At 42.5% G+C, this 19,454-nt stretch overlaps 1 protein-coding gene across 3 annotated transcripts in view; it reads right to left on the bottom strand.

Moving 5' to 3' along the window:
• CENPC (centromere protein C) overlaps positions 1-10,520 on the bottom strand; it is a 57,260-nt gene extending 46,740 nt beyond the window's left edge. For 2 of the 3 annotated variants that reach the window (XM_062198784.1, XM_062198786.1), the window contains exons 1-4: positions 10,421-10,520; positions 7,419-7,465; positions 3,607-3,677; positions 2,275-2,369 (exon numbers count right to left, since the gene is read on the bottom strand). In XM_062198784.1, the coding sequence (XP_062054768.1) occupies positions 2,275-2,369; positions 3,607-3,677; positions 7,419-7,465; positions 10,421-10,438 (231 nt within the window). In that variant the 5' untranslated portion in view covers positions 10,439-10,520. Of the gene's footprint in view, positions 1-2,274; positions 2,370-3,606; positions 3,678-6,584; positions 6,793-7,418; positions 7,466-10,420 lie in introns of those variants that run through there. The other variant, XM_062198785.1, reaches the window with a different exon arrangement.
• Between the last annotated feature and the right edge of the window lie 8,934 nt (positions 10,521-19,454).

Here is a 19,454-nt window from a genome sequence, read left to right as displayed (position 1 = left end):
TAGCTCAACTAGTTGGGTCTCTGTCACCCATACGGAATACCTAGATTGAGTTCCAGGCTCTAGGTTGCAGGCTTTGGACTGGCCCTGCCCAACATGGGCACTTGGAGAATGAACCAGACGATGGAAGATTTCTGAGTATCTCTAATTATCTTTCCACCTCTCAAATAAGTTATTTTTCAAAACTTTATGAGAAAATAATTTCTAACTTAGAATTCTGTACACACCCAAATTATCCATCAAGAGGGTAAAATCAAGAAATTTTCAAACTTGTAAGGTTTTAAATTCTCAGGAATATGAACAGACCAAAAAAAAAGGAATACTTATGATTCATGAAGTATGACGTGCAATTCACAAAAAAAGCAAAAGGATTTTGTATATCACATAGTATTATCTCTGTGACAAGCTTTAAAGTAGATAGATGAAGAAAAATAAGATATCTAAGGGAGATATCCCCAGAAAAAAACTGAAAATGATTAATTACTTGAAGTATCTGCTTATACTAAGAAGACATTTATACTTTTATCACAGATACTCATGATGAATCAGTCACAAGTGCACAGGTCAAGAAATGGAAAAACCAGCCGGCACCGGGGCTCACTAGGCTAATCCTCTGCCTGCGGCGCTGCCACACCAGGTTCTAGTCCCGGTCGGGGTGCCGGATTCTGTCCCGGTTGCCCCTCTTCCAGGCCAGCTCTCTGCTATGGCCCGGGAGTGCAGTGGAGGATGGCCCAAGTGCTTGGGCCTTGCACCCGCATGGGAGACCAGGAGAAGCACCTGGCTCCTGCCTTCGGATCAGCATGATGCGCCAGCGGCAGTGTGCCGGCCTTGGTGGCCACTGGAGGGTGAACCAACGGCAAAAGGAAGACCTTTCTCTCTGTCTCTCTCTCTCTCACTGTCCATTCTGCCTGTCAAAAAAAAAAAAAAAAGAAATGGAAAAACCAAAAAAATTAAATCAAGAAAAAACAGCTATAAATAAATAATTATACATAAGCAAAAAATAACCACACATGAAGAAAATTTAGCCTCTAGAATTCTATATAACAGTGAATACTTAGTCTTAATAATTTAAGAAATAAATACTGTCTTACTAAAATTATAGCATAACGTGCAAAAAGTATGTGTTCTGGTAGGGAGCAAGAGTGGTATGACAAACACAGCTTAAACTTCCCTAGCAGAAAGGCAAGACTGAGAAAAATAAACAATAATGGTATAAATATGGAGGCAAAATACCTAGAAGAAATAGCTAAGAGTAAAGAAATCAGAACTCAGGAGAGCATCTCTAATGTTTTTATCACAATATGATTTGTGCAACTATGTAAATGTCTATACAGATAATGCATTGATCTTGAAAATTAAAAAGAAAAAATTGCAAAATGATGGGAAAGAGAATAAAATAGTGAATCAGCAGACTGATTTTTTTGAAAATGCTAGTGATGAAGCATGACCTCTGACAAAAAAATTGTGTAAATGAGCAATATATTGAAAAAAAAGAGAGAAACCTATTGCATCCTACCCAGAAGAGGAACCTCCAGCATAATCCTCAAAGCCTTACAGAACATTCTAAGAAAAAAAATACTCATGAACACATATGGAAATATATATATATATATATATAATATTAGCAAATCAGATCACAAGATCTGATTTATGGTCAAGTTAATTCATACCAAGAAACATAAAGTTGACTTTATCAAAAATCCATGTAATTTGTCACATTACCAAAGGCCTTTTAATTCTGAAAAAAAAATAGCTATATCTTCATTCCTTGGAATCAAAGGCTATATGTTTAAAATGTTGATTATTTATAAGTTTTTAGTAAATGTTATTTCTAGGACCACATAATTTTTCTGATTAGTACCCTGCTTTTGAATAATCTATCTTGGATAATTAGCTTTTAAAACTGTAAATAAATATGTACAGTTGTCAAGCTATCCTCTTAAGACATAATTAACAAAAGATTAATTTCCCTGGATAGCAATAGAGTACCTGCAATTTTCAGAAAATAATCAGATTCATAAATCTGTTCTGGAACTTCAATAACTGCTCACTTTTCTAAAATAAAATTAGATATTATTTTAGGAGAAATTATGAAATGATTTTTATAATTTGATAATTCCTAGACTCTCAATTTCAAACACAAAAAGTATCAAATCATAATTTCTATATACTGCCTCCAAATTTTATAGGAAACGAATAGGATTACAGAATTTCCTTTCTAGTATATTAACCACTTCTTTCATTAAAATATTGTATCAGTTCTTCTTTTGGACTTACCTCTTTGCCTGGTGACTGAAAACAACTGTCTTTTACTTTGGGTGTTGAACAAAGCACTGATTTTGTAGAATTTGTGCTAAAATCATTAGCAAGACCTAGAAGAAATGTATGAAATGTAGTATAATATCTATTGGCTTTAATTAAAAGTAGTTCTATATGACACTTGAAGAAGTGGCTATTGCCTCTTTAAACACAATTTGCTTAAATACAGTACAATACTCAACTATTCAAATGTTCCTGAAAGGTATCAAAAACTGAGAAAGGCAGGGGCCAGCGCTGTAGCACAGTGGGTTAATGCCCTGGCCTGAAGCACCGGCATCCCATATGGGTGCCGGTTCAAGACCCACCTGCTCCACTTCCAATCCAGCTCTCTGCTATGGCCTGAGAAAGCAGTAGAAGATGGCCCAAGACCTTGGGCCCCTGCACCCACATGGGAGACCAGAAGAAGCTCCTGGCTCCCAGTTTCGGATCGGCACAGTTCTGGCTGTTGTGGTCAATTGGGGAGTGAACCATCGGATGCAAGATCTCTGTCTCTTTCTCTGCATCTCTTCTCTCTGTGTAACTCTGACTTTCAAATAAATAAATAAATCTTTAAAAAAAAAAAAAAAACTGAGAAAGGCAAACAAGACTCAAGAAGTATGTGCCAGCTCTTTGCTCAGAGCTTGTACAAAGAGGTATCTTTCCACTGTTTTAACCTAAAAATGGGTAATTTACAAAGAACAGAAATTTGTACCTTAAAATTATTAAGGCTGATAAGTCTAAAATCCAGAAGATTATAACTGGTGAAGGCCTTCTTGCTGTATCACCCCAAGGCAGCATGCAGAAGGGCAAGACAGCATGCCAGAGATCAAGATTAAATTCCTAACCTCAAGCCTTTTATAATCAGCATTCATTCACTCATGAGGGTACAGATCCCACAATCTAATCACCTTCAAAGGTCTCACCTCTTAACACAGCTGCATTAGGGATTAAGTGTCCCAACATGCTTTTGAGACTAATTCAAACCATAATATCTACCATCTATCCTTATTTCTTATGCTTTGCCTATTCTTACTTCAATACTTTCTGATGCTCACTTTAAAAGTTTTTGCTGTAATTCATAACTTCCTTAGAATGGGTTGTAAATCACCAGATAGGGGATGAAAAATTATTGTCATTTTTGTCAACATTATCCTAAGTATATCAGGAATACATGAGGGATTGCATATGTACTCAAAATTCTGAATATATATATATTTAAATGCTAGAAACATGTTTGTTACATTTAATAGGACAAATTTATATCTTTATCCATTGCAACTGTCAGAAGTTCATCTAGAAATGAAACCTTACTTCTTTCTTCAAAACAGTCTTGTAAGAATTCCAACATGTTCTGGCCTTGTTCTGTATTAATATTACGTGCCCTAATAAGAAACAAAAAAGAGACAATGTAACATATTGTTTCTAGAACATAGTTGTTATTTGTTTTTAATTGAAAATTCTTATCATTATTATAAAACTGTTAATAGGAAAATAGTTTTACTATTTGAAGATAAAACAAGTACTTGAGGGTATGTCATTATCTACATAAACAATTATATTCCTTAAACATTCATGTCTAAAGCTGTTTTAGACTGCTACTGTATGTCAACAAGAACATAAATGTTTTTGAATGAATCCAATCAGTCCTTCAAAGACTTTACAGTCACAAGTACCAACATTTTCATATTCCTCCCTACAAGTTCCCAAATATTCCTTTAATTCAATATATCTTACCAGCAGTTCATGAATCAGTACAAATTTTCTAATTACAAATTATGTTGAGGGGCAGGCTTTGTGACTTAGTGGGTTAAGCTGCCGCTTGCAACGCTGGCATCCCATGAGCCAACTGGGTTGAGTCCTAGCTGCTTCACTTCCCATCCAGTCCCCTGATAATGCACCTGGGAAAGCAGTGGAAGATGGCCCAAGTATCTAGGACTCTGCCACCCACCCACAAGGGAGATCTAGATGAAGTTCCTGGCTCCTGGCTTTGCAAAAACACACACAATTTGGTCCAAATAAATTTAATCAGATTTTCTAGGGTGATTCAGATGAGTCTCATGTGCAAATCTGGTTAATAACCACTAATGAATCCTATTCCCTTACTTTGCAAATAGGAAAACTGAAATCCAGTTAGATCAAGTGATTTGCCAAAATTTGAAACCCTTATTACTATTAATGAAAAGAGCTTGTACTAGCATATAAGTCATTGCTGAAAATTCTGGCCTTGACACTACCCTAGAATACCATATATAATAGATATACACTGTACAACTACAAATAAAGTCAGGCTATCCCCTATTTCACAGATGAAACCAACACAGATCAGATGACTTGCTAAAGAATATAATGCAGTCACTATCAGAACACAGGTCACCAATACATAGTCTGGACTAGTGTCAGATAGGAAGTTCAGCTGAAACAGTGTGGATGCAAATTTTTGGCAGTTACCAAGTGACTGAATACAGGAGGGAAAGTCATTTATAGTCACCAAATCCCACAGCTTTTTCAAAACTTTTCCAAGGGTCTGACATTGCGGTACAGCAGGTTAAGTCACTGTTTTTGACACCAGCACCCCATATCAGAATGTCAGTATGAGTCCCAGCCACTCCACTTCCAATCCTGATCTCTGCTAATGTACCTGGGAAAGCAGTGGATGATGGCCTAAGGACTTGGCCCCTGCCACCCACATGGGAGACCTGAATGGTGTCCCAATCTCCTGGTTCCAGCCTGACCAGGTCCTGGACATTGCAGCCATTTGGGGGAGTGAACCAGCAGAAAAATCTCCCTCTCTTGGTCTTCCAAATAAGTAAATAAGCAAGCAAATCTTTTTTTTTTTTTTTTAAGATTTATTTATTTGAGAAAGTTATAGACAGAGAGGGAGACACAGGTCTTCCATCCACTGTACTCCCAAATGGCTGCAATGGCCAGAGCTGGGTTGAGCCAAAGCCAGGAGCCAGGAGCTTCTTCAGGGTCTCCCACATGGGTGCAGGGGCCCAAGCACTTGGGTCAGCTTCCACTGCTTTCCCAGGCCATTAGCAGGGAGCTGGATCAGAAATGGAACAGCCAGACTCAAACCAGCATCCATGCCAGAGCCGCAGGCAGAGGCTTAACCCACTATGCCACAGCATCAGCCCCAATAAATGCATCTTTTTTCTCTAATTCACTTCTTCCTCCCCCTTTTCCTTACTACCTTAATGTAAAAGCACCCTCACTATACCTAGATTACTACAACCCCTGCATTAAGCTACCCTACAAACATCAATCTACACTTCGTTTTGTTAAACTGTGTGTGTTTTTACACATAGTAGGCAAAGGGGATTTAAAACAGCTGATTCAAGCCTTTAATAGATGCCTAAAGCCTAACATATCCATTTTCTGGATCTATGCAATTCATAACCTCTGTTCTCCACTTGTACCCTCTGAAATTAGGTCTGTCTGACAAACCATTATATATATATATATATATATATATATATATATATATACACATATATAAACAAAGGGGGGCTGGCGCTGTGGCACAGTGGGTTAACAACCTGGCCTGAAGTGCCGGTATCCCTTATTGGTGCCGGTTGAGTTCCAGCTGCTCTGTCCAATCCAGCTCTCTGCTATGGTCTAGGAAAGCAGTAGAAGATGGCCCAAGTCCTTAGGCCCCTGCACCCACACGGGAGACTTAGAAGGTCCTGGCTCCTGGCTTCGGATGGGTGCAGTTCCGGCTGTTGCGGCCAATTGGGGAGTGAACCATTGGGGACCTACCTCTCTCTCTCTACCTCTCTCTCTCTCTGCCTCTCCTCTCTCTGTGTAACTCTGACTTGCAAATAAGTAAATCTTTAAAATAAATAAAGGAACCAGAGTTCCTTTGTTTATAACACTTTCTGTGTCTAGAATGTACTTTACCTTATTCTTTACCTATCTAGTCAATATCCAAACAGGTTATGTTACAACTTCTAAAGCTTTTCTTAACAACAATACCCAAGTCCCTTCCTAATGTCTTTCTTGGCTACCTATATGCGATTTAATGCCTAATTACATATAGGCCTACGCTCTATGATGTGCAAGATAGGCCTCTATTATTATATTATTACAAATAATATTTTTGTTCATTAAATTATTTTGCAAATGTACAATACATTCCCAACAGGAATGTAAGCTCCTTACAGGAACACAAAGAAACATATTTCTATGCTCCACTAGCTCTAATAAAATTAAGGCTCAATGAACATTTGGTTCTTGTTAATAACATCTTCACTTTAAAAAGCATGCTGTTTGAGGCCAGTGCCGTGACTCACTTGGTTAATCCTCTGCCTGTGGTGCCGGCAGCCTATATGGGCGCCGGTCTAGTCCCGGTTACTCCTCTTCCAGTCCAGCTCTCTGCTGTGGCCCGGGAGGGCAGTGGAGGATGGCCCAAGTGCTTTGGTCCCTGCACCCTCATGGGAAACCAGGAAGAAGCACCTGGCTCCTGGCTTCAGATAGGCGCAGCACCGGCCATAGCGGCCATTTGGGAAGTGAACCAATGGAAGAAAGACCTTGCTCTCTCTTTCTCTCTCTCACTGTCTACAACTCTACCTGTCAAATTAAAAAAAAAAAAAAAGCAAGCTGTTTACTCTAACATTATTAAATACATATATTATATATATTATATATATATTGTAAAATTATATATATAATATATATAAATATGTTTACACTAACATTATTAAATAAATTTAGAGATTTTACAACTAAAGGAAGAACCAAAGCAACGCAAATAAGCACCCAGCAAATAAATGACAGCATGCACAATTTTTCATTTTTCCTACTGAATACAAGCTACATCCATATAATATTACCATTCAATCTATTCAACGCAGTATTTTCCCCATGGATGTCATTTAGTCAGAACTGAGTTTCTTCTTTCTAGTCCACCACTTTGACAGGTGAATTTCTTTTCTCTCTGCCACTAAGCCATTATATTCCTTTCATTGATACTTTGGTTAGAATAAAGCAACTAAGATGTCTACACTTAATAAGTGGGCATGGATATTATTACTTCTGTCATAACTGATAATTTTCCTCTTTATTTAAAATCTACTTTCTGATGATGGGTACAGAAGTCATCGTAAAAGCTTAAGTCTATAAATCACCTGGAAGGCCGGCAAAATCTTCTTCTGTAGTCATTTTTGAGATGATCCTGAAAGAAAAGTTCATCATCAATTTGATCTTTTTGTTTAAAATATAATGAGGTATCACTTATCTTCAAAGTAATTCCACCCCAACAAGGGTATGCCAGAAAATTTCAGTTCTTCATTTATTCATGAAGCATTTGTTAATTGCCTGGCATAAACACTACAAAAGGAAATTCATTTGGATCAAGTAAGTAAAAGAGAACCATACTTTCTATCTACTGTTTTTAAAAACTTCATGTGTATGAGGGTAGTTCAAAAGAGTTCACGGAATATGAAGTTAGGCCGGTGCCGCAGCTCACTAGGCTAATCCTCCGCCTGCAGCGCCTGCACCCCAGGTTCTAGTCCCAGTTGGGGCGCCGGATTCTGTCCTGGTTGCTCCTCTTCCAGTCCGGCTCTCTGCTGTGGCCCGGGAGGGCAGTGGAGGATGGCCCAACTGCTTGGGCCCTGCACCCACATGGGAGAACAGCAGGAAGCACCTGGCTCCTGGCTTAGGATCGGCACAGCACACCGGCCATGTTGGGGGGTGGGGGGCAGCGAACCAAAGGAGGGAAGACCTTTCTCTCTCTCTCACTGTCTAACTTTGCCTGTCAAAAAAAAAAAAAAAAAAAAAAAAAAGAAAGAAAGAAAATGAAGTTAAAGATAAGTTAACTGACTTTGGTACAAAGTACTTTTAAGTTCATGCAGTTTTTCATAATATGTATTTCCCACACACTTTGTGAAATACCCTTGTACTACTTCTAGTTCCCACCCAAAGTTCATTCCATTTTATTCCTCCTCTTCCTCCACCTGCTCCCATACCTTTTCCACCATCAAAATCCCAACTTTCAGGTCATCCGAAATCCAGGCTGGCTAACTAATATCTCCTGATATCCCTTCCCTGAAGGAAGTGCCCACTAAATACAAAATTCAGATCTAAAAAAGCACCAAACAACAATGAAAAAAGAAGGAAAGAGAGGGCTACATGGGGAGAAATTTAACAAATTTCTGGAACATTGAAAAGAGATAAAGCATGTTAACAGAATAAACAGAATAAATAGAATAACAGAAAAACAGAATAAAATTAGTAGCAGCCCAAAGTAAGCTAAGGCAATATTGTACTAAATGATGATGGAAGCTGATTTGCCCAGGAGAAAGCCATAACCTGTAGAACTGGGAAACCTGAGATCTGAGGGATGCAAAGAGTGAGACAAAGGAATAACAGACAACTGGGGAAAAATCTCTATCCAGAACAGTAGGCCCATTCTTCCCCTAGCCTCATAAACAGAGCTCCCCAGAAGTCTACTGCTATTGACCAGCATCTCCCTCTCTGACACTCTGCCTTACAAATAAATTTTAAAAGCTAGAACAGTGGGGTCAGCCTGTGACGCAACAGGTTAAAGCCTCGGCTTGCAGCACCAGCTTCCCATATGGGCGCTGGTCCATATCCCGGCTGCTCCACTTCCGATCCAGCTCCCTGCTAATGTGCCTGAGGAAGCAATGGAAGATGGTCAAGTCCTTGGGCCCCTGCACCCATGTGGGAGATCCAGAAGAAGCTCTTGCTTGGCTCCAGATCGGCTCAGCTGAAAGCTCTGGCAGTTGCAGCCATTTGGGGAGTGAACCAGCGGGTGGAAGACCTCTCTTTCTCTCTCTTTGTAACTTTTTCAAATAAATAAAATAAATTTAAAAAGAAAAGCTGGAACAGTAAAATTTTCAATTGAAAATAAACTTCGCCAGCTCACAAATAGCAATTTCAATTTATCTTTCAGTGGACTTAAACTTGACTTTCTTTTCACTGTCAGACTATGTTTCTCAAAGCAAATATGATACAACAAATGAGGTTTCCCAACCTCCATTCCCCCCAGTCCTGGCTCCCCAGCACACTGACATCTGGGGATAGAGGATTCTGCGCCCCGGGGGCCTAAACTCCTGAACTGCACGAAGCTTAGCAGCATCCCTGTCTCCACCCACTCTGTGGCTGCAGCACTCCCTCAATCACCCTACCCACCCAGCCTGGGGAAACCCAAAACTTCCTCTAGAACGTCAACAAATACCGCCTAGGGGGCAGAGCTGCCCCGCTCTGGGAACCACTACGGCGCAGGAAGGGCTGCAGATCCCCTCCCAACTCCCCTCACCTCTGGTCCATAAACAGGGTATGGCACAAAGTCAGACCTTAGAACGAAAAGGCCCCAAACAGTGCTACACGTATGACAGGCGTTCGGCAAACCTCAGGGTCCGCCTCTTCCCCGGGCGAGAACAGCGTCACCGTTTCTTTTTCCCTGACCCTACAGAACGTAAACAACGCATGCGCTCCTTGGAAACCTGCACGCTATCCTACCCTTTCACGCACACCGAAGTTTACCTACTGAGACGTCACTGGTGCAGAAGACTGCCCAAAGGAGGGGATAAATTAGAAGACACCAGTGTAGGAAGGGACGAGACGGGTTTTACCTGTACGGGAACCCTAAGCAACGTGTGGAAAGACAAAGCAGTGAATACGCCAAGCAGTCCAGAAACACAGATGTGTTTCCATCCGCGCGGGTCCCAGGAGCTGCCTCCCCGAACTCCAGCAACAACACACGTCCCACGCATATCGGCCTCCAAGACCGCCCGCGAGGTGCTTAACCACACAGGGAAGCCCGGTTATCTCGAGACAGACTTAACCCTCCAGCCCAGCAGGTCTGCCACGCAGGCGGACCTCCAGGCTGCTTCAAGGCCTGCACTCTGCGCGCGAACGGCTTCGGAGCAGCGAACGGAGCGAAGCTGCAAAGCGGGAGCGACCGGACTTCCTGAGGAGAACCACGGCCGCAGCCCCGCTCCCGTCACCAGGCCTTCAGGAATAACCAAGTCCGTCCACTCCGGCCCTCGGCAGCCGATCGCAGCCGACTGCAGACGTCCGCGCGGCTCTCGCGACCCTGCGACCACCCGCCGCGCCCGGGCCCCGCCGCTTTCCTCCAGCGGGGAGGGGCAGGGCCCACACTCACCAGCCCCGGAGCCGCCATGTTCCGGCCCCGCTCCTCCGCCCGCGCACGCGATCCGAGGCAGACGCCCGCACGGGCCGCGGCTCGGACGGTGTGAGCGCGGACGGACCCGGCCGCCCGCCGGCGACACTATCGCCCACGACAGCCCCAGAGACGGCGGGCAGCGGGCGCTCGCGGCGGCAAGCCCATCAAGGCGCGCTTCCAGGTCCCCCCGCGCGCTCCGGGGTTTCAAACGGACGGCACATGCGCAGAGCGTACGGCGCCGCCCAATAGCGGGAAAGCCGTTAGGGGCCCGCCCCTGCGTCCCTCCGCGGCGTCTCTGCGTTCCTCGCTCTCAGGCCTGCGAGTGGCGCGGGCGGGCGGCGTTTTGGGGACGGCGGGGCCTCCGTGACGGTGCCACCCAGCGCCGCGTTGTGGCGCTGTTCCGGGCGTTTTGTTAATGATGTAACAGGAGCCTAACCTGCTCTGAAGACTTCCTCCTACCTAACTAGTGTGTGAAGTCTGGGTCACTGTGTTCCATTTTTATGATTTAATAACTACAAGAAAATGGTACTCCAAAGAGTTGGCTTGCTGAATAAATTCATTAATCAGGAGTTAATGGGCTTTTAAAACTTGTACTGCTTTAACAAATGCTGTCACCTGTTTGAAGTTATTTACATATGTATTAGGGAAGAAGGAGGGGTTATGAACTCTGAAGTCCGAGTTCAAGTTCCTGGCTTCTACTCCGCAAATTTTGCCATCAAGGGCAAGGTAATAATTATCCGTTCCTCAATTCTCCTGGCTGTAAAATGGGAATAATAATATTGAGATTTTGGAGTCAAAGTCTGGCAATTCCTATGAATACTGGAAAAGAGGGGTTGCTGGGCCCCCCATCCAGCTTCCTGGTAATGCACCTGGGCAGGGGAGGGTGGCCCACGGGCTTGGGCCCCGCACCCAAATGGGAGACCTGGCTGGAATTCCTGGCTCCTGGCTTCAACCTGGCACAGCCCCGGCTGTTGTGGTCGTTTGGGGAGTGAACCAGCAGATGGGAGATATAGTGCTGGCTCGCTCTCTCGCTCTCTCTCCCCACCCCCACCACTCTGTTTTCTAAGTAAATAAATTTCAGTAATAAAGCTATTATATCATTATGGAGGGTTTTTTTTTTTTTTTTTACTGTATGTAGCAATTTTACCAATTGGTATATATTATGTGTAATTCAGTGTTGTCACATTTGGAATAGTAAAGCTAACATTCATGGAAATACAGTACCTGTCCAGCTCTATAGATGTTTCACATTCATTTCAAGCACATAGAACATCCCTGTGAGAGAACACTGTTTCGATTTTACAGACAAGGGACTTAAGTAACGTTCCCAAGATGACGCCACCACTAAACGGCAGAGCTGGCTATTAACTTGAAAACTCTGACTCTAGAATTCAGCACTTTTTAAACTCTTTGTTTATTTGAAGGGGACAGAGTGCACAGGGAGATCCAGACTGGGCTGGGGCTGAGCTGGGGCCAAAACCCAGAGCAGGGAAGTCTGGCTAGGTCTCCCACTGGCAGGGAAGTCTGGCTAGGTCTCCCACTGGGAGTGGCTGAAACACTTGAGCTGTCACCCCAGCCTCCCAGAGTCTGGGTATGGAATACTGGTTCTCCAGTATTGGACATGGGACTCTTAACTGGCTTTCCAGCCACCAGGCTAAATGCCCACCCCCGGAACTGGGCTCTTAATCGCTACACTCTTTGCCTCTCAGTGAGAAATTTTAGCAAGCACAATCACAGATGTTAGTCCCACATGTAAAATTATATCCCGCTTCCCCCAGAAACAGGAACTTGCACAATTGTTTTGAGAAAGTTGAAATGCAATGGTTTTGCTGTTGTAGAATGCAGAACACAAAGGATGTTGTAGATGAAGCACTCTAGAGAGAAAATGCAGTAGCATACTTGTGAAAACAGTCAGAGGAACTCCACATTTTCCAAAGAAATTTTTTAGCTCCATCTGTTCTAGTACAGTTGGCTAATAACTCCATCATGGTTTTAGGATCCTAAAAATAGAATTGCAAATTGATGTGGAGGTAATATTCATTTTAAAATCCAGATTTTTCATTATAGATCTCCCCCAAAATATATCTGGGTCACTGCTTATGAACTATTATGACAACTGATTAAATCTTGGTTTAGCACAACTACTAGACATGAGTAAGGAATGTGTGTGTATGTATCAGTCAGTGATAGTATAGGTAACCAGATACATACAGAAAAATTAAAAATATTCAGAAATTAAGTTTGGAAGGGAAGTAAAAATTGCAGTTACTTAGGACTTTAGGTCATTTAAAATTTGAAAATATTAAAACTAGTTCGAACAATATTTTATGTTAAATCCTTGACCTATATCAAAGTATTGGTTAACCAAGTGTATTCAGTTGCAAACTTCCATAGAGGAATAGAAATCACAAGACATGGAGCTGGCGCTGTGGCATAGCAGGTAAAGCTGCTGCCTGTGTTGCTGGCATCCCATATGGACACCGGTTTGAGTCCTAGCTGCTCCACTTCTGATCCATCTCTCTGCTATATCCTGGGAAAGCAGTACAGATGGCCCAAGTCCTTGGGCCCCTGCACCCGCACGGGAGACCTGGAAGAAGCTCCTGGCTCCTGGCTTCAGATAGGCACAGCTCCAGCCGTTGCGGCCAACTAGGGAGTGAACCAGCGGATGGAAAACCTCTCTGTCCCTACCTCTCTCTGCCTCTCCTTCTCTCTCTGTGCAACTCTGACTTTCAAATAAATAAATCGTAAAAAAAAAAAAAAAAAAAACCACTATGGATGAATCTCATTATCTTAAAAGAAGCAAGAAGACATCAATGACTGTACAAAAAGAAATCAGATCATGGCCGGTGCCGTGGCTTAACAGGCTAATCCTCCGCCTTGCAGCGCTGGCACACTGGGTTTAGTCCCTGTTGGGGCGCTGGATTCTATCCCGGTTGCCCCTCTTCCAGGCCAGCTCTCTGCTATGGCCCGAGAAGGCAGTGGAGGATGGCCCAAGTCCTTGGGCCTTGCACCCGCATGGGAGACCAGGAGAAGCACCTGGCTCCTGGCTTCGGATCAGCAAGATGCGCCGGCCGCAGCGGCCATTGGAGGGTGAACCAACGGCAAAAAGGAAGACCTTTCTCTCTGTCTCTCTCACTATCCACTCTGCCTGTCAAAAAAAAAAAAAAAAAAAAAAGAAATCAGATCAATGCATGCCAAAAGATGGGATTGAAGGGAGAAGAAAATATAAAGGGGCATGAGGGAATGTCTTGCAGTGGTGGAAATATTCTATGGATGATTATTATGGTGGTTGCATAACTATAAAAATACTTGTCAAAACTCAGAAGTGGGGTTGGGGCTGTGGTGTGGCACGTGGGGCCGCCGCCTGCAGTGCTGGCATCCCATATGGGTGCCGGTTCAAGTCCTGGCTGCTCCACTTGCCATCCAGCTCTCTGCTGTGGCCTGGGAAAGCAGTAGAAGATGACCCAAGTCCTTAAGCCCCTGTACCCGCGTGGGGGACCGGAAGAAGCTCCTGGCTCCTGGCTCTGGTTCGATGCGGCACCGGCAGTTGAGGCCAAATGGGGAGTGAACCAGTGGATGAAGACCTTTCTCTCTGTCTCTCCCTCTACCTCTCTAAAACTCTGCCTTTCAAATAAATAAATTAATTAATTTAAAAAAAAAAACCCTCTTAGAACTGTACTCTTATAAAGGGTGGCTTCATTTGCTACAAGTTATACCTCAAATCTGGCTAGGGGAAAGAGGAAAAAGAATGGGAGAGAGGGAAAGGGAAGAAGGAGGGGAGTGAGGGAGACAGAGTGAACAAATGCACTGTGTAAAAACCAAGCACAGGGAGCTGTCGCTGTGGCCTAGCGGTGAAGCCGCTGCCTGCAGTGCTGGCATTCATATGGGACTGGTTCAAGTCCTGACCACTCCATTTATGATCCATCTCTCTGCTGTGGCCTGGGAAAGCAGTAGAAGATGGCCCAAATCCTTGGGCCCCTGCACCCACGTGGGAGACTGGGAGGAGGCTCCTGGCTCCTGGCTTACTCGCAGCCCCTGCAATTGTGGCCATTTGGAGAGTGGGCCAGCAGATGGAAGATCTCTCTCTCTCTCTGTCTCTGCCTCTAACTCTGCTTTACAAATAAATAGATAAATCTTTAAAAAAAGATTAAGTTAAAAACCATGTGGGAAAAAAAGCATGTGAATCACCATCAGAGTCTGATTCAAAACAAAGCAGCTATGAAGAACATTAAGCAACAAGTGGAAAATGAAAACAATTGATTATCAGAGGACATCAGGGAATTGTAAAATTTTCTCAGGTATTATAACAGTGTGACTTTATTTAGGTAATGGAATGTCTTTATTTTTAGAACGCAAGTATTGAAGTATTTAGAGTTAAAATGTCAGGTAATGTTTGCAAGTACATTGAAATGGTTCATCAAAAAGACTGAGGGGCCGGTGTTATCGCTCAGCAGGTTAAAATGCCACTTGTAATGCTGGCATCCCATTAAGGAGTGCTGGTCCAAACCCAGGTCTCTGCTTCTGAGTCAGCTTCCTGCTAACACACTTGAGAAAGCAGTGAAAGATGGTCCAAGTTCTTGGGCCCCTGTCACGTGTGGGAGAACAGCATGGAGTTCCCCTTGCCCTGACTTGGCTGTTGCAGCCATTTGGATAGTTTAACCCCCAGATGGAAGATCCCTCTTTCACTCTCTCTGTCAGTCTGCTTTTCAAGTACATAAATAAACAGACAGACAAATAAATAAATGCATCATTTTTAAAAAGAGACTGAGATGAAGAAATATGGCAAAATGTTAATTATGGATCCTAGAGGGTGAATATGTCAGTGTTTAGTAATACTACTCTTTCAGCTTCTCTGTATGTTTGAGATCTTTCATAGTCAAATTATGGGAGAAGATGACACTAATAAAATGGTTGAAAATTTCTCTAAAATATTTGCAAAATATCTATTATTCTGCAAAATCCAAAAGTGAAAACTTTAACAAATTACTATCACAGTGTTCTTAAAAATTATCCCACAAAAAATAACCTGTTCTAAAAATTACAACATAGTTGCAATTGCAATGTAAAATTTGCTAAAGTTACATAAATTTACTTTTACAATTTTGGCTTTTATTTTATAAACATAATTTTTTTATTCTTTATTGTCAAGTATTGGTCACTTTGTTAAGCAGATTCACCATGTAAGTAGTCTTTTCAGACAAAATTAGCCTTAGAAATGTACTGGATGTTAATAGTCTGGTTATTAAATGTGCTTATAGTTTGCAGGTAGGTGGCAGCAGTGTTCACAAAAACAGAGCTGACTATGCAAGGAATTATTAAAGTCTGCAATGAGTCCTTTTTTTTTTTTTTTTTAAAGATTCATTTATTTATTTGAGAGTCAGTGTTACAGACAGAGGGAGAGACAGAGAGATAGGTCTTCCATCAGTTGGTTCACTCCCCAAATGTCTGCAACAGCTGGAGCTGGGCTGATCTGAAGCCAGGAGCCAGAAGCTGCAGCTAGGTCTCCTATGTGGGTGCAGGGGCCCAAGCACTTGGGTCATCTTCTGCTGCTTTCTCAGGGAGCTGGATCGGAAGTAGAGCAGCTGGGACTCAAACTGGTGCCCCTATGGGTGCAGGTGATGCAGATGGAGGCTTAGCCCGCTATGCCACAGTACCGGCACCCCAATGAATCCTTCATTATGAAGCCCTTTGTGAGTTAACTGACCTTTGCATTTCCCAAATTACCTTTGTCAATCGTTTGATTCTCAGTCACAATTATATTCTATCATTGTACCTAATGTTTCTGTTTTGCCAGTTACACAACAGATAACACTATTCTGTGGGTCTCTGTTCCCTATCCTACAGTTTACTTATAGTTAGCTTGATTCTCACCTCACAGAATGGAATTTTTGGTCATTGAAAACACATTGTGATTTTTGAAAGTTTAATATAGTTCATTATAATTTTAGCCTTGCAAAGACTTAAATTACTTTGAACGAAAATTGGCAAATCATGTAGGACTCAGCTTTTCAATTTCAGGCAGTCACTGCTTTGCAAAGTAGAACAGGACAGTCAAAATTACCGTGTAAGCTGCAACCATGCAAACCCAACTTAATCAAGGTGAAAAATTCTGACTGCTTCACGACCTTAAACATTTTTGTCAAAACATTCACAGCTCTCTTGCTGTCAGTTATAAAGTGCAAGAGAAATGAAAGACATAATAAAACTAATATTTAATACATACTTGTATTCAAGTTGTAACTTGAAGCGTTAGACACATTGAGAATAGAAGTGTTTTAGGTGTTTTTTTTGTGAAAAAAAAAGAAAAAGAGGGGCCAACGCTGTGGCGCACCAGGTTAAGCCGCCATTCGCAGACCTGGCATCCCATATGGGCACCGGTTAGAGTCCCAGCTACTCCACTTCCATCTAGTTCCCCGCTAATGTGTCTGGGAAAGCTGTGGAGGATGATCCAAGTGCTTGGGGCACCCACGTGGGAGACCCAGCTGCAGCTCCTCGTTCCTGGCTTCAGCCTAGCCCTAGCCATTGTGGCCATTTGAAGAGTGAACCAATGGGTGGAAGATCTTCCTCTCTCTGTGTATTTCTGATTTTCAAATACATAAATAAATCTTAAAAAAAAAAAACAGAAAAAGAAAAAGCTATCAAGAGAAGTTTGAACAATGACTAACTTCATCTCTCCTGGAACACGGAAACAGAGTAAGCATCTTATATTAAAGTGCTGAACTTGCATCATCTTAAATTGTGTATACAGAGAGCACAATATATGTGAATTCAAGCATCTGCAATCATCAAAGACAAAATACCAAAAGTGTAGTTTGCAGACAGTATCTGAAAATAACTTTTTTTTTTTTTTTGACAGGCAGAGTTAGAGACAGAGAGAAAGGTCTTCCTTTTCCGTTGGTTCACACCCCAAATGGCCGCCGTGGCCGGTGTGCTGCGGCTGGCGCGCTGCGCCAATCCAAAGCCAGGAGCCAGGTGCTTCTCCTGGTCTCCCATGGGGTGCAGGGTCCAAGCACTTGGGCCATCTTCCACTGCACTCCCGGACCACAGGAGAGAGCTGGACTGGAGGAGGAGCAACCCGGGCAGAACTGGTGCCCTAACCGGGGGTAGAACCCAGAGTACTGGCGCTGCAGGCGGAGGATTAGCCTAGTGAGCCGTGGCGCCAGCTCTGAAAATAACTTTTTAAAACATGGGGAAATAGAAGACAAACCAAGCAAAGACATATGACAAAAATTATGTGGTTTTGACACAGTGAGAATTTGTCTGAAATCGAAAAGTACTCATGTTAGCAAAATGAAATTGGAATAGGGACCCCCTTCAGTGTTAGGATAACTTTTCACTTATTCTATAGACAATAGGAGATCAGGGCTCAGAATTCGAAGTAAGTAGACAGTTTTGGTGAAAAGAAATATACTACCAGGCATTTATTAGCATGCAGAATTGTTGGGGGGGGGGGGAGGAGTGAAGAAACAGTGTATTTGGGGGTCAGAATGAGTCCCAAAGACACTGCCGAACTAAGCCACGGTTTTTACAGAGGTGAAATGAAGAAATGAAGCAAATGAACAAACTGGGAAGCTGATGCTAATGCTGCTATCTCTGACACCATTCTGATAGTGTGCAATCAGGAAGCCACTGCAGTTACAAAACCGCCACATTATAGAAGCTGCCAGAAATAAGAGCCCTCTAACGACCGAGAAGCCTCCATACTGCTTCTGGTTCCAGAACCACATCGCACGTAATAAGATACGCACCAGGAAAACAGATGTCCGATGACTGGACTATCTACGTCAGCATAACTAGTGATCAGGCACTGAGGCTTCTGATAATACTGCCGTGGGAAAAAAATCAGATGCCTACATATCATGCTTACCTTTTCTTTGGCAAACAAACAAAAAAAAAGGCAGCATAAGAATGAATTCTGTCTTCTTCCTGCCTTGCCATTTATATTGAATGCTTTTCAATCCCCGCTGCAGATAAACCTGGGAGATGTAGTGTCCTGCTGTTCAGTCTCTGTGACAAAGGATGGACACCAGAAGTGATAGGAATGCATGTTAAGCACCAACCCACCTATTCCCTGAAGAAGCATTTAAAAATTTTAAGGAAAGATAACAAAAAACAGGGACTTAACCTTTGAAATGATTAAAGTCGAATTCATTTTCACTCTACTCCCAACTCTCTCTCCATTCTTGATTTCCAGTTGCAATTAAAGCTACCATTATTCTACAAGATTCCTAGCTTGGAAACTAATATTGTGTATATATTTGGCATCCAAAAACTGTCAATAGCAAAAATGACATCCTACACTACAAAAATATTGTGAACATATAACTAAGAAAAATTTGTCCTAGGAGTATCTTTATACAGTACTGCAAATTATAAGGTTAGCAAATTAAATCACTCTTTCAGAGCTTCTAAGTTCACTCTGAGAGTAGTCATTTCTCACCCTTTTCTCAGTTCCAAAACACTTCAGGGAGACATTTTGGAATGATAATGACCCACTTTATCAGTGACTCTTAGCTATAGAGGGTACGAAACACCATATTATCTTTCTTAAAATCTCTGAGGTTGTTACAACGTGCACTTTGTCGAAAACACTTTGCAGTGGTCATTTGACGCAGCAATTAAAGTACCACCCAGGATGCCCACATTCCGTATCAGAGTTCCTGGATTTAAGTGCTGGCTCCATTCTGATTTCCAGCCTCTTGCTAATGCCTACTCTGGGAGGCCACAGGTGATGGCTCAAGTACTTGGGTTCCTGCAGAACTCCAGAGTTCTGTGCTCCTGGCTTTGGTCTGGCCAGGCCCTGGCTGTTGCGGTCATTTGGGGAGTGAATCAGGGGATGAAAGATTTCTCTGCATGTCTATCTCTGTCTCTGTTTCTCTCTGTGTGTGTCTCTCTGCCTTTCAAATAAATAAGTAAATATTAGAAAAAAAAGAGAGAGCAATGATTTGTTCCACCAAGAGTAATATAAAATTGCTCCATAATAAAGACTATATTAGATTCATGAGTCAGCTTT

This window comes from Lepus europaeus, chromosome 8 (assembly GCF_033115175.1).
Source record: "Lepus europaeus isolate LE1 chromosome 8, mLepTim1.pri, whole genome shotgun sequence".
Lineage (NCBI taxonomy): Eukaryota > Metazoa > Chordata > Mammalia > Lagomorpha > Leporidae > Lepus > Lepus europaeus.
This window is presented reverse-complemented; position numbering and strand designations above follow the sequence as displayed.